Below are 13,785 nucleotides of genomic sequence, written 5' to 3'. Positions count from 1 at the left end.
AGTGTGTGAGTGAGAGTGTGTGTGTGAGTGAGAGTTTGTGTGTGTGTGTTAGTGAGAGTGTGTGTGTGTTAGTGAGTGTGTGTGTGTGTGTGTGTGTGTTAGTGAGTGTGTGTGTGTTAGTGAGTGTGTGTGTGTGTGTGTGTTAGTGAGTGTGTGTGTGAGTGAGAGTGTGTGTGTGTGAGTGAGAGTGTGTATGTGTGTGTTAGTGAGTGTGTGTGTGTGAGTGAGAGTGTGTGTGTGTGAGTGAGAGTGTGTGTGTGTGTGTTAGTGAGTGTGTGTGTGAGTGAGAGTGTGTGTGTGAGTGAGAGTTTGTGTGTGTTAGTGAGTGTGTGTGTGTGTTAGTGAGTGTGTGTGTGAGTGAGAGTGGGTATGTGTGTGTTAGTGAGTGTGTGTGTGTGAGTGAGAGTGTGTGTGTGTGAGTGAGAGTGTTTGTGTGTTAGTCAGTGAGTGTGTGTTAGTGAGTGTGTATATGAGAGAGAGTGTGTGTGTGTTAGTGAGAAGTGTGTGTGTTAGTGAGAGTGTGTGTGTGTTAGTGAGTGTGTGTTAGTGAGAGTGTGTGTGTGTGTTAGTGTGTGTGTGTGTGTTAGTGAGTGTGTGTGTGAGTGAGAAGTGTGTGTGTGAGTGAGAAGTGTGTGTTAGTGAGTGTGTGTGTGTGTGTTAGTGAGAGTGTGTGTGAGTGAGAGTGTGTGTGTGTGTTAGTGAGTGTATATATGAGAGAGAGTGTGTGTGTTAGTGAGTGTGTGTGTGAGTGAGAAGTGTGTGTGTGTTAGTGAGTGTGTGTGTGAGTGAGTGTGTGTGTTAGTGAGTGTGTGTGTGTGTGTTAGTGAGAGTGTGTGTGAGTGAGAGTGTGTGTGTGTGTTAGTGAGTGTGTATATGAGAGAGTGTGTGTGTGTTAGTGAGTGTGTGTGTGAGTGAGAGTGTGTGTGTGTGTGTTAGTGAGTGTGTGTGTGTGAGAGTGTGTGTGTGTGTTAGTGAGTGTGTGTGTGTTAGTGAGTGTGTGTGTTAGTGAGAGTGTGTGTGTGTTAGTGAGTGTGTGTGTGTGAGTGAGAGTGTGTGTGTGTGTTAGTGAGTGTGTGTGTGAGTGAGAGTGTGTGTGTGTGTGTATGAGTGAGAAGTGTGTGTGTTAGTGAGAGTGTGCATGAGTGAGAAGTGTGTGTGTTAGTGAGAGTGTGTGTGTGTGTGTGTTAGTGAGTGTGTGTGTGTGAGTGAGAGTGTGTGTGTGAGTGAAAGTGTGTGTGTGTTAGTGAGTGTGTGTGTGCTAGTGAGTGTGTGTGTGTGAGTGAGAGTGTGTGTGTGTGTGTGAGTGAGTGTGTGTGTTAGTGAGTGTGTGTATGAGTGAGAAGTGTGTGTGTGTTAGTGAGTGTGTGTGTGAGTGAGAGTGTGTGTGTGTTAGTGAGTGTGTGTATGAGTGAGAAGTGTGCGTGTGTTAGTGAGAGTGTGTGTATGACTGAGTGTGTGTGTATGAGTGAGAAGTGTGTGTGGTAGTGAGTGTGTGTATGAGTGAGAAGTGTGTGTGTGTTAGTGAGTGTGTGTGTGTTAGTGAGTGTGTGTGTATGAGTGAGAGTGTGTGTGTGTGTTAGTGAGTGTGTGTGTGTTAGTGAGTGTGTGTATGAGTGAGAAGTGTGTGTGTGTTAGTGAGTGTGTGTGTGTTAGTGGGTGTGTGTGTATGAGTGAGAAGTGTGTGTGTGTTAGTGAGTGTGTGTGTGTTAGTGAGTGTGTGTGTGAGAGAGTGTGTGTGTGTTAGTGAGTGTGTGTGTGTGAGTGAGAAGTGTGTGTGTGTTAGTGAGTGTGTGTGTGTGTTAGTGTGTGTGTGTGTGTGTTAGTGAGTGTGTGTGTGAGTGAGTGTGTGTGTGTTAGTGAGTGTGTGTGTGTGTTAGTTTGTGTGTGTTAGTGAGAGTGTGTGTGTGTTAGTGAGTGTGTGTGTGTGTTAGTGAGTGTGTGTGTGTGTTAGTGAGAGTGTGTGTGTTAGTGAGTGTGTGTGTGTTAGTGAGAAGTGTGTGTGTGTTAGTGAGTGTGTGTGTGTGAGAGTGTGTGTGTGTTAGTGAGTGTGTGTGTATGAGTGAGAAGTGTGTGTGTGTTAGTGAGTGTGTGTGTGAGTGAGAGTGTGTGTGTGTGTTAGTGAGTGTGTGTGTGTATTAGTGAGTGTGTGTGTGTGTTAGTGAGTGTGTGTGTTTGTTAGTGAGTGTGTGTATGAGTGAGAGTGTGTGTGTGTTAGTGAGTGTGTGTGTGTTAGTGAGTGTGTGTGTGTGTTAGTGAGTGTGTGTGTGAGTGAGAGTGTGTGTGTGTGTTAGTGTGTGTGTGTGTGTTAGTGAGTGTGTGTATGAGTGAGAGTGCGTGTGTGTTAGTGAGTGTGTGTGTGTTAGTGAGTGTGTGTGTTAGTGAGTGTGTGTGTGAGTGAGAAGTGTGTGTGTGTGTATTAGTGAGAGTGTGTGTGTTAGTGAGTGTGTGTGTGAGTGAGAGTGTGTGTGTGTTAGTGAGTGTGTATGTGTGTTAGTGAGTGTGTGTGTGTGTTAGTGAGTTTGTGTGTGAGTGAGAAGTGTGTGTGTGTATTAGTGAGAGTGTGTGTGTTAGTGAGTGTGTGTGTGAGTGAGAGTGCGTGTGTGTGTTAGTGAGTGTGTGTGTGTATTAGTGAGTGTGTGTGTGTTAGTGAGTGTGTGTGTGTGTTAGTGAGTGTGTGTGTGTGTGTGTTAGTGAGTGTGTGTGTGAGTGAGAAGTGTGTGTGTGTGTTAGTGAGTGTGTGTGTGTGAGTGAGTGTGTGTGTGTGTTAGTGAGTGTGTGTGTTTTAGTGAGTGTGTGTGAGAGTGAGAGTTTGTGTGTTAACTAGAATCTGTGTGTGTTAGCACGAGTGTGTGAGTGAGTGTGTGAGTTAATCTGGCTCATTTCCAGTCTCAGCATTCACACTCACCCGCACCCCCACATGCACACCAGCCCACACAGTGGGTGAGGGTCAGTGAATAAGTACACTGAGAGTGACTGAGAAAATGACAATTAGACCCACTCACAGTTGAATGATCATCTTTATTAATTATCATTATTTGAAATAAACCAGCCATAATACCATCCGACAATGGAGCAGAATTAGGCCACTCGGCCCATCGAGTCTGCTCCGCCATTCAATCATGGCTGATAGTTTCTCATCCCCATTCTCCTGCCTTCTCCCCATAACCCCTGACCCCCTTATTAATCAAGAACCTATCTGTCTCTGTCTTAAAGACACTCAGTGATTTGGCCTCCACAGCCTTCTGCGGCAAAGAGTTCCACAGATTCACCACCCTCTGGCTGAAGAAATTCTTCCTCATCTCTGTTTTAAATGATCGTCCCTTTAGTCTGAGATTGTGTCCTCTGCTTCTAGTTTTTCCTGCAAGTGGAAACATCCTCTCCACGTCCACTCTATCCAGGCCTTGCAGTATCCTGTAAATTTCAATAAGATCCCCTCTCATCCTTCTAAACTCCAACGAGTACAGACCCAGAGTCCTCAACCGTTCCTCATACAAGTGAATATCAAGACAATGAATATTTTTTGTCAGTATTCACTCAGGAAAAAGATAATGTTGTGGAGGAGAATGCTGAGACCCAGGCTATTAGAATAGATGGCATTGAGGTACGTAGGGAAGAGGGGTTGGCAATTCTGGACAGGCTGAAAATAGATAAGTCCCCGGGGCCTGATGGGGTTTATCCTAGGATTCTCTGGGAAGCCAGGGAAGAGATTGCTGAGCCTTTGGCTTTGATTTTTATGTCATCATTGGCTACAGGAATCGTGCCAGAGGACTGGAGGATAGCAAATGTGGTCCCTTTGTTCAAGAAGGGGAGTAGAGACAACCCCGGCAACTATAGACCGGTGAGCCTCACGTCTGTTGTGGGTAAAGTCTTGGAGGGGATTATAAGAGACAAGATTTATAATCATCTAGATTGGAATAATATGATCAGGGATAGTAAGCATGGCTTTGTGAAGGGTAGGTCATGCCTCACAAACCTTATCGAGTTCTTTGAGAAGGTGACTGAACAGGTAGACGAGGGTAGAGCAGTTGATGTGGTGTATATGGATTTCAGCAAAGCGTTTGATAAGGTTCCCCACGGTAGGCTATTGCAGAAAATACGGAGGCTGGGGATTGAGGGTGATTTAGCAGTTTGGATCAGAAATTGGCTAGCTGAAAGAAGACAGAGGGTGGTGGTTGATGGGAAATGTTCAGAATGGAGTTCAGTTACAAGTGGCGTACCACAAGGATCTGTTCTGGGGCTGTTGCTGTTTGTCATTTTTATAGATGACCTAGAGGAGGGCGCAGAAGGGTGGGTGAGTAAATTTGCAGACGACACTAAAGTCGGTGGTGTTGTTGACAGTGCGGAAGGATGTAGCAGGTTACAGAGGGATATAGATAAGCTGCAGAGCTGGGCTGAGAGGTGGCAAATGGAGTTTAATGTAGAGAAGTGTGAGGTGATTCACTTTGGAAGGAATAACAGGAATGCGGAATATTTGGCTCATGGTAAAATTCTTGGAAGTGTGGATGAGCAGAGGGATCTCGGTGTCCATGTACCTAGATCCCTGAAAGTTGCCACCCAGGTTGATAGGGTTGTGAAGAAGGCCTATGGAGTCTTGGCCTTTATTGGTAGAGGGATTGAGTTCCGGAGTCATGAGGTCATGTTGCAGCTGTACAGAACTCTGGTACGGCCGCATTTGGAGTATTGCGTACAGTTCTGGTCACCTCATTATAGGAAGGACGTGGAAGCTTTGGAACGGGTGCAGAGGAGATTTACCAGGATGTTGCCTGGTATGGAGGGAAAATCTTATGAGGAAAGGCTGATGGACTTGAGTTTGTTTTCGTTGGAGAGAAGAAGGTTAAGAGGAGACTTAATAGAGGCATACAAAATGATCAGGGGGTTGGATAGGGTGGACAGTGAGAGCCTTCTCCCGCGGATGGAAATGGCTGGCACGAGGGGACATAACTTTAAACTGAGGGGTAATAGATATAGGACAGAGGTCAGAGGTAGGTTCTTTACGCAAAGAGTAGTGAGGCCGTGGAATGCCCTACCTGCTACAGTAGTGAACTCGCCAACATTGAGGGCATTTAAAAGTTTATTGGATAAGCATATGGATGAAATGGCACAGTGTAGGTTAGATGGCTTTTGTTTCGGTGCAACATCGTGGGCTGAAGGGCCTGTACTGCGCTGTATCGTTCTATGTTCTATGTTCTAAGTTCTTCATTCCAGGGATCATTCTTGTGAACCTCCTCTGGATCCTTTCCAAGGCCGGCACATCCTTCCTTAGATACGGGACCCAAAACTGCTCACAATACTCCAAATGGGGTCTGACCAGAGCCTTATACAGCCTCAGAAGTACATCCCTGGCCTTGTATTCTAGCCCTCTCGACATGAATGCTAACATTGCATTTGCCTTCTTAACTGCCGACTGAACCTGCACGTTAACCTTAAGAGAATCGTGAACAAGGATTCCCAAGTCCCTTTGTGCTTCTGATTTCCTAAGCATTCCCCATTTAGAAAATAGTCTATGGCTAAATTCCTCCTACCACAGTGTTATGGGCCAGGGTTTTGAGAACCCCAAAGTGTATCATGGAGTTCACCTGACCCAGAACGTTTACTAGATTGTGGTATGGGGAGCACACGGCCCACTCTACAGGTGTGGGACAGCAGAAATGGAAAAGTATTTTTTAAAGCAAAGCAATGTTTATTCTATGAGCTCAAGTTAACCTTTTTAAAACATACAGTAAACATCTTAGCAACCATCAATTCAAATACAACCCCCCAAAGAATACAACACTAAGTAATCCTTAAGCTTTCCTTTTAACATCCATAAGACTTTTTAAAAAATGTTTTAACAGAAGCACATCAGGTTTAAATTCACTACTGAGAACAGTTATAACTCTGAATTCACCAAATGATCAAGAGATAGTCTTTACATGGCAGAGAGAACAGCATTACACATTCTCTGGCTGGCTGCAGCTCCAACACTAAAACGAAACCCAAAAAACACAGACACACCCAAGATTTTCTCAAAGTGAAACAGCCCAACTCCACCCACACTGTGACATCACTGCAGTAACATGAGCAGACAAACATTTCTTAAAGTGACATTCTCATGACAAAAGTGCAGAACCTCACACTTATCCACATTGTATTCCCTCTGCCACTTCATTGCCCACTCTCCTAGCCTGTCCCAGTCCTTCTGCAGCCCCCTTGCTTCCTCAATACTACCTGTCCCTCTACTGATCTTTATTACATCTGCAAACTTAGCAACAGTGCCTTCAGTTCCTTCCTCCAGATCATTAATGTATAATGTGAAAAGTTGTGGTCCCAGCACAGACCCCTGAGGCACACCACTAGTCACCGGCTGCCATCCTGAAAAAGACCCCTTTTTCCCCACTCTCTGCCTTCTGCCAGTCAGCCAATCCTCTATCCATGCCAGGATCTTACCCTGAAACTATGGGCACTTAATGTATTTAACAATATCTTATGCAGCACCTTGTCAAAGGCCTTCTGGAAATCTAAATATATCACGTCTTGTTACCTCCTTAAAGAACTCTAACAGATTTGTCAGACACGACCTCCCCTTGACGAAGCCGTGCTGACTCAGTCCTATTTTACCGTGCACTTCCAAGTACTCCGCGATCTCATCTTTAATAACAGACTCTAAAATCTTACCAATGACCGAAGTCAGGCTAACCAGCCTATAATTTCCCGTCTTCTGCCTCCCTCCCTTCTTAAACAGTGGTGTTACATTAGCCACCTTCCAGTCCTCTGGGACCCTTCCTGCCTCCAGTGATTCCTGAAAGATCATCACCAATGCCTCCACAATCTCCTCAGCTATCTCTTTTAGGATCCTGGGGTGTAGTCCATCCGGTCCAGGTGACTTATCCACCTTCAGACCTTTCAGTTTCCCCAGAACCTTCTCCTTAGTAATGGTCACTGCACTCACCTCTGCCCCCTGGGTCTCCTGGAGCTCTGGCATCCCACTGGTGTCTTCCACCGTGAAGACTGATGCAAAGTAACTATTCAGTTCGTCTGCCATTTCTTTGTTTCCTATTATTACTTCTCCAGCCACATTGTCCAGTGGTCCAATGTCTATTTTTCCTCTCCCTTACTGCTTATATACTGAAAGAAGCTCTTCCGAGCTTCTTTTATATTACTAGCTAGCTTGCACTCATACTTCATCTTCTCCCTCCTTATTGATGTTTTAGTTGTCCTCTGCTCGCTTTTAAACGATTCCCAATCTTCTGGCTTCCCACTAATACTCGCCACTTTGTATGCTTTTTCTTTTGCTTTTCGATTTCGGCGGGAGAACAGCTGGTGAGTCAGTTTCAGCGGGAGCAGTGCGGAAGTGGCTGCTGGGAGGTAAGTCTGTCCTTTAAAAGCACTTGTCTTTGCAGGGGCAGGCCAGTCGATTTCGGCGGGAGAACAGCTGGTGAGTCAGTTTCAGCGGGAGCAGTGCGGAAGTGGCTGCTGGGAGGTAAGTCTGTCCTTTAAAAGCACTTGTCTTTGCAGGGGCAGGCCAGTCGATTTCGGCTGGAGAACAGCTGGTGAGTCAGTTTCAGCGGGAGCAGTGCGGAAGTGGCTGCTGGGAGGTAAGTCTGTCCTTTAAAAGCACTTGTCTTTGCAGGGGCAGGCCAGTCGATTTTGGCGGGAGAACAGCTGGTGAGTCAGTTTCAGCGGGAGCATTGCGGAAGTGGTTGCTGGGAGGTAAGTCTGTCCTTTAAAAGCACTTGTCTTTGCAGGGGCAGGCCAGTCGATTTCGGCGGGAGTGGAGCTGGCTGGTTAGTCAATTTCAGCAGGAGCTGTTTTAGGCGGGAACAAGAAGTCGACCCGCGGACATCTGGGAAGACCCTGACCAATAAATTCTGGTGGAGAGGAAACCCGAGACACTACACGTGTAGTGTCTCCCACCCGCCCTCCTCCTCTAACCTAATAATAAAACCCATTGGTCTGAGGTAAGTACCATATTTTATTATATTATTATTATATTTTATAAAAATTTAATTTAGTTGTTAGCCAGATCTTGGTAGAAAGTTAGAGGAATGGCAGGGAAGGGCGTGAAATGTTCCTCCTGCAGGATGTTTGAGGTGAGGGATGCAGTTAGTGTCCCTGCTGATTTTACCTGCAGGAAGTGCTGCCATCTCCAGCTCCTCCAAGACCGAGTTAGGGAACTGGAGCTGGAGTTGGAAGAACTTCGGATCATTCGGGAGGCAGAAGGGGTCATAGATAGCAGCTTCAGGGAATTAGTTACACCAAAGATTGGAGATAGGTGGGTAACTGTAAGAGGGACTGAGAAAAAGCAGTCAGTGCAAGGATCCCCTGCGGTCGTTCCCCTGAGAAACAAGTATACCGCTTTGGATACTTGTGGGGGGGACGACTTACCAGGGGTAAGCCATGGGGTACGGGCCTCTGGCACGGAGTCTGTCCCTGTTGCTCAGAAGGGAAGGGGGGAGAGGAGCAGAGCATTAGTAATTGGGGACTCTATAGTCAGGGGCACAGATAGGAGATTTTGTGGGAGCGTGAGAGACTCACGTTTGGTATGTTGCCTCCCAGGTGCAAGAGTACGTGATTATGATGCCATTAGACGTGACTTGGGGGGGATAAGGTGGAGAAGTAGGCTGCAAGTGTTGGGCACACTGGATAAGTGGGGCTTGTTCAAGGATCAGCTACTGCGTGTTCTTGATAAGTATGTACCGGTCAGGCAGGGAGGAAGGCGTCGAGCGAGGGAACCGTGGTTTACCAAGGAAGTGGAATCTCTTGTTAAGAGGAACAAGGAGGCCTATGTGAAGATGAGGTGTGAAGTTTCAGTTGGGGCGATGGATAGTTACAAGGTAGCGAGGAAGGATCTAAAGAGAGAGCTAAGACGAGCAAGGAGGGGACATGAGAAGTATTTGGCAGGAAGGATCAAGGAAAACCCAAAAGCTTTCTATAGGTATGTCAGGAATAAGCGAATGACTAGGGAAAGAGTAGGACCAGTCAAGGACAGGGATGGGAAATTGTGTGTGGAGTCTGAAGAGATAGGCGAGATACTAAATGAATATTTTTCGTCAGTATTCACTCAGGAAAAAGATAATGTTGTGGAGGAGAATGCCGAGCCCCAGGCTAATAGAATAGATGGCATTGAGGTACGTAGGGAAGAGGTGTTGGCAATTCTGGACAGGCTGAAAATAGAGAAGTCCCCGGGACCTGATGGGATTTATCCTAGGATTCTCTGGGAGGCCAGGGAAGAGATTGCTGGACCTTTGGCTTTGATTTTTATGTCATCATTGGCTACAGGAATAGTGCCAGAGGACTGGAGGACAGCAAATGTGGTCCCTTTGTTCAAAAAGGGGAGCAGAGACAACCCCGGCAACTATAGACCGGTGAGCCTCACGTCTGTAGTGGGTAAAGTCTTGGAGGGCATTATAAGAGACAAGATTTATAATCATCTAGATTGGAATAATATGATCAGGGATAGTCAACATGGCTTTGTGAAGGGTAGGTCATGCCTCACAAACCTTATCGAGTTCTTTGAGAAGGTGACTGAACAGGTAGACGAGGGTAGAGCAGTTGATGTGGTGTATATGGATTTCAGCAAAGCATTTGATAAGGTTCCCCACGGTAGGCTATTGCAGAAAATATGGAGGCTGGGGATTGAGGGTGATTTAGAGATGTGGATCAGAAATTGGCTAGCTGAAAGAAGACAGAGGGTGGTGGTTGATGGGAAATGTTCAGAATGGAGTACAGTCACAAGTGGAGTACCACAAGGATCTGTTCTGGGGCCGTTGCTGTTTGTCATTTTTATCAATGACCTAGAGGAAGGCGCAGAAGGGTGGGTGAGTAAATTTGCAGACGATACTAAAGCCGGTGGTGTTGTCGATAGTGTGGAAGGATGTAGCAGGTTACAGAGGGATATAGATAAGCTGCAGAGCTGAGCTGAGAGGTGGCAAATGGAGTTTAATGTAGAGAAGTGTGAGGTGATTCACTTTGGAAGGAATAACAGGAATGCGGAATATTTGGCTAATGGTAAAGTTCTTGAAAGTGTGGATGAGCAGAGGGATCTAGGTGTCCATGCACATAGATCCCTGAAAGTTGCCACCCAGGTTGATAGGGTTGTTAAGAAGGCCTATGGAGTGTTAGCCTTTATTGGTAGAGGGATTGAGTTCCGGAGTCGGGAGGTCATGTTGCAGCTGTACAGAACTCTGGTACGTCCGCATTTGGAGTATTGCGTACAGTTCTGGTCACCGCATTATAGGAAGGACGTGGAGGCTTTGGAGCGGGTGCAGAGGAGATTTACCAGGATGTTGCCTGGTATGGAGGGAAAATCTTATGAGGAAAGGCTGATGGACTTGAGGTTGTTTTCGTTGGAGAGAAGAAGGTTAAGAGGAGACTTAATAGAGGCATACAAAATGATCAGGGGGTTGGATAGGGTGGACAGTGAGAGCCTTCTCCCGTGGATGGAAATGGCTGGCACGAGGGGACATAACTTTAAACTGAGGGGTAATAGATATAGGACAGAGGTCAGAGGTAGGTTCTTTACGCAAAGAGTAGTGAGGCCGTGGAATGCCCTACCTGCTACAGTAGTGAACTCGCCAACATTGAGGGCATTTAAAAGTTTATTGGATAAACATATGGATGATAATGGCATAGTGTAGGTTAGATGGCTTTTGTTTTGGTGCAACATCGTGGGCCGAAGGGCCTGTACTGCGCTGTATTGTTCTATGTTCAATGCTGCCCTTGACTTCCCTCGTCAGCCACGGATGCCTTGTCCTCCCCTTAGCATGTTTCCTCCTCCTTGGGATGAATTTCTGCTGTTCCTCCCGAATAACCCCCCAAAACTCCTGCCATTGCTGTTCCACTGACTTCCCTGCTCGGCTCCTTTTCCAATCAACTCCGGCCAGCTCCTCCCCCATGTCTTTGTAGTTCCCCTTATTTAATTGTAATCCCGTTACATCTGATTGCAGCTTCTCCCTCAAACTGCAGGGTAAATTCTATCATATTGTGGTCACTGCTCCCGAAGGGTTCCTTCACCTTAAGTTCTCTAATCAAGTCTGCCTCATTACACATCACCAAATCCAGAATTGCCAGTTCCCTAGTCGGCTCTGTCACAAGCTGCTCCAAAAAACCATCTCTTAGACATTCCATAAATTCCTTTTCTTGGGATCCACTACCAACCTGATTTTCCCAGTCCACCTGCATATTGAAGTCCCCCATGATTATTGTAATATTGCCTTTTTTACAGCCTTTTTCTATCTCCTGATTTATTTTCTGCCCCACATCCTGACTACTGCTAGGGGGCCTGTACATAACTCCCATCAGGGTCTTTTTACCTTTGCGATTCCTCAACTCTACCCACAGAGATTCTTTGCCTTCTGATCCTATATCGCTCCTTGCTATCGATTTAACTTCATTTCTTACTCACAATGCAACCCCGCCCCCTTTGTCCATCTGCCTGTCCTTTCGATAGGACCCATATTCTTGCATATTTAGATCCCAGCCCTGATCCCCTTGCAGCCACGTCTCTGTGATGCCCACAACATCGTACCGGCCAATTTCAATGTGCGCAACAAGTTCATTTACCCTGTTCCGTATACTGCGGCATTTAGGTACAGCAAGCTCAATCCTGCATTGGCCACCTCCCTTCTCACACTTGTCACCTTTTTTGTTCTGCCTGAGGATGATGTTGTTCTTTTAATTTGATTCTCTATTTCCCCTGCAGTTATTACACCTTCGAAGTTCACATTCTGGTTCCCAGATCCCAACATTCGTTAGGATCCCGGACCAGATCCCAACATCCGTTAGGATCCCGGACCAGATCGCAACATCCGTTAGGATCCCGGACCAGATCGCAACATCCGTTAGGATCCCGGACCAGATCCCAACATCCGTTAGGATCCCGGACCAGAACCTCCAACAATTTGCAGTTTGTAAAACTTTGAGGAAAGGACACTTCACCCGCCCCGCCCCCGCCCCACCCCCCACCCCCCCGCCCCCCACACTCCCCCGCCCCGCCCCCTGCCTCCCCCGCCCTCCCACCCCCCCACCCTCCCCCACCCCCTCCCCCACCCCTCCCCCCCCTCCCCCCGCCCCCGCCCCCTGCCCCCCCACCTCCCCACCCCCCACCCCTCCCCCTCCACCCCCCCCGCCCCCCCACCCCCTCCCCCCGCCCCCGCCCCCCCACCCCCTCCCCCCCCCGCCCCCGCCCCCCCCACCCCCTCCCCCCCCCGCCCCCGGGCCCCCCCCCCCCAAAGGAGTGGTGACTCTGACCAATAGGTATCTTTAATGTTGAAATAAACTTTATTTTAAACACACCATGAACCACATTTACATCAAAGAAATAGTTTCACAATTATCAGTTAAACAATGTTTAAATAACAGGGACCACGTTCACTCCGTACCTGCACCTGCCATTATATCGGTTCCAACAAAGCAATTCAACACAGTTTCAAATATACTTCGAAACGTAGCAATCAGGGTAACTTCATTCCCTGTGCTGACCTTTTTCCGGAGCAACTCGAAATCCCTCTGTCTTCTGGTGGCTCAGTGGCAGTATCGCTGGACCAGTAACCAGAGACCAGAGGAATGCTCTGGAGTCCTGGGTTCGAATCCTGCCACGGAAAATGGTGCAATTTGAATTCAATAAGAAATATGGAATTAAAGGTCGAATGACGACCGTGAAACCGTTGTAGATCGCTGTAATTTAGGAATAAGAAGAGAAGTCGGCAATTCAGCCCTTCGACCTGCTCCACCATTCAATCAGATCCTGGCTGATCTCTTCCTGGTCTTAAAGCACCTCCCTACCTGTTCCCCATATCGCTTTAACCTGTTATTGGGTAGCACAGTGGTTAGCACTGTTGCTTCACAACTCCAGGGTCCCAAGCTCGATTCCTGGCTTGGGTCACTGTCTGTGCGGAGTCTGCACATCCTCCCCGTGTGTGCGTGGGTTTCCTCCGGGTGCTCCGGTTTCCTCCCACAGTCCAAAGATGGGCAGGTTAGGTGGATTGGCCATGGTAAATTGCCCTTAGTGCCAAAAAGGTTAGGTGGGTTACTGGGTTACGGGGATAGGGTGGAGGCATGGGGCTCTCTTTCCAAGGGGCGGTGCAGTCGATGGGCTGAACGGCCTCCTTCTGCACTGTGAATTCTATGTCAGGCTCAAATACTATGGAAAACTGCTGTTCAACGTAAAATCCGATAACACATGCATAACTACAGAAACACTTGGCTCTACTCATTAATTACATCATCTGTATCCCACTTTGATATCCCACAAGCTGCTTAGCTAGGACTAACGCACTCCCTCACCAATTATCTACAGTCCAAGGAATCCCCAGCAATCAAAATAATATCCCATTAGCCATCTCTCTGCAAACAGGTAAAAAATCATCACCATTTACATCACCTTAATAACAGCTTTAATAGTCATACTGCCTGTATGTATTTTAAACCGGGGATTTTAATAATATTAATGCCGCAAATATGAAATGTAGTATATAATAATTTCTATAATCATCTGAAATTAGCCCATTGATCTCTGAAGTGAGCAAGAAATTGAAATGTGCCGCTTTGCTTGAAGAGGTTGGACAAGCCTGGGTTCTGAATCAGTTTTTTACCCTGGTTGCTATCATTCACAATTCTTGATTACAAAGAGGGGTTGGCCCAAGACCACCACCTCACACAGAGTCAGGTGCTTCTTTCCAGGACGGATGATGTTCACATACCGACCTTGCATTCCACGACAGTCGAAGGTTTTCGTGTCTCCAAGCCCAATTCTTCCCACTGTGGCACATCTGGAGTAAAAGTGTAAGGTGTGAGTGTGCAGAGAGG

The 13,785-nt window shown here is 47.1% G+C and overlaps 1 protein-coding gene across 1 annotated transcript in view; it reads right to left on the bottom strand.

The window, feature by feature from the left end:
• Positions 1-12,279: 12,279 nt before the first annotated feature.
• LOC140425683 (fucolectin-6-like) overlaps positions 12,280-13,785 on the bottom strand; it is a 74,804-nt gene continuing 73,298 nt past the window's right edge. The window contains exon 3 of the mRNA XM_072510178.1: positions 12,280-13,748. Within this exon, the coding sequence (XP_072366279.1) occupies positions 13,583-13,748 (166 nt within the window). The 3' untranslated portion in view covers positions 12,280-13,582. The remainder of the gene's footprint in view (positions 13,749-13,785) is intronic.

This window comes from Scyliorhinus torazame, chromosome 6, assembly GCF_047496885.1.
Source record: "Scyliorhinus torazame isolate Kashiwa2021f chromosome 6, sScyTor2.1, whole genome shotgun sequence".
Taxonomy (NCBI): Eukaryota; Metazoa; Chordata; class Chondrichthyes; order Carcharhiniformes; family Scyliorhinidae; genus Scyliorhinus; species Scyliorhinus torazame.
The sequence above is the reverse complement of the archived record's forward strand: the minus strand, read 5'-3'. Positions and strand labels throughout refer to the sequence as shown.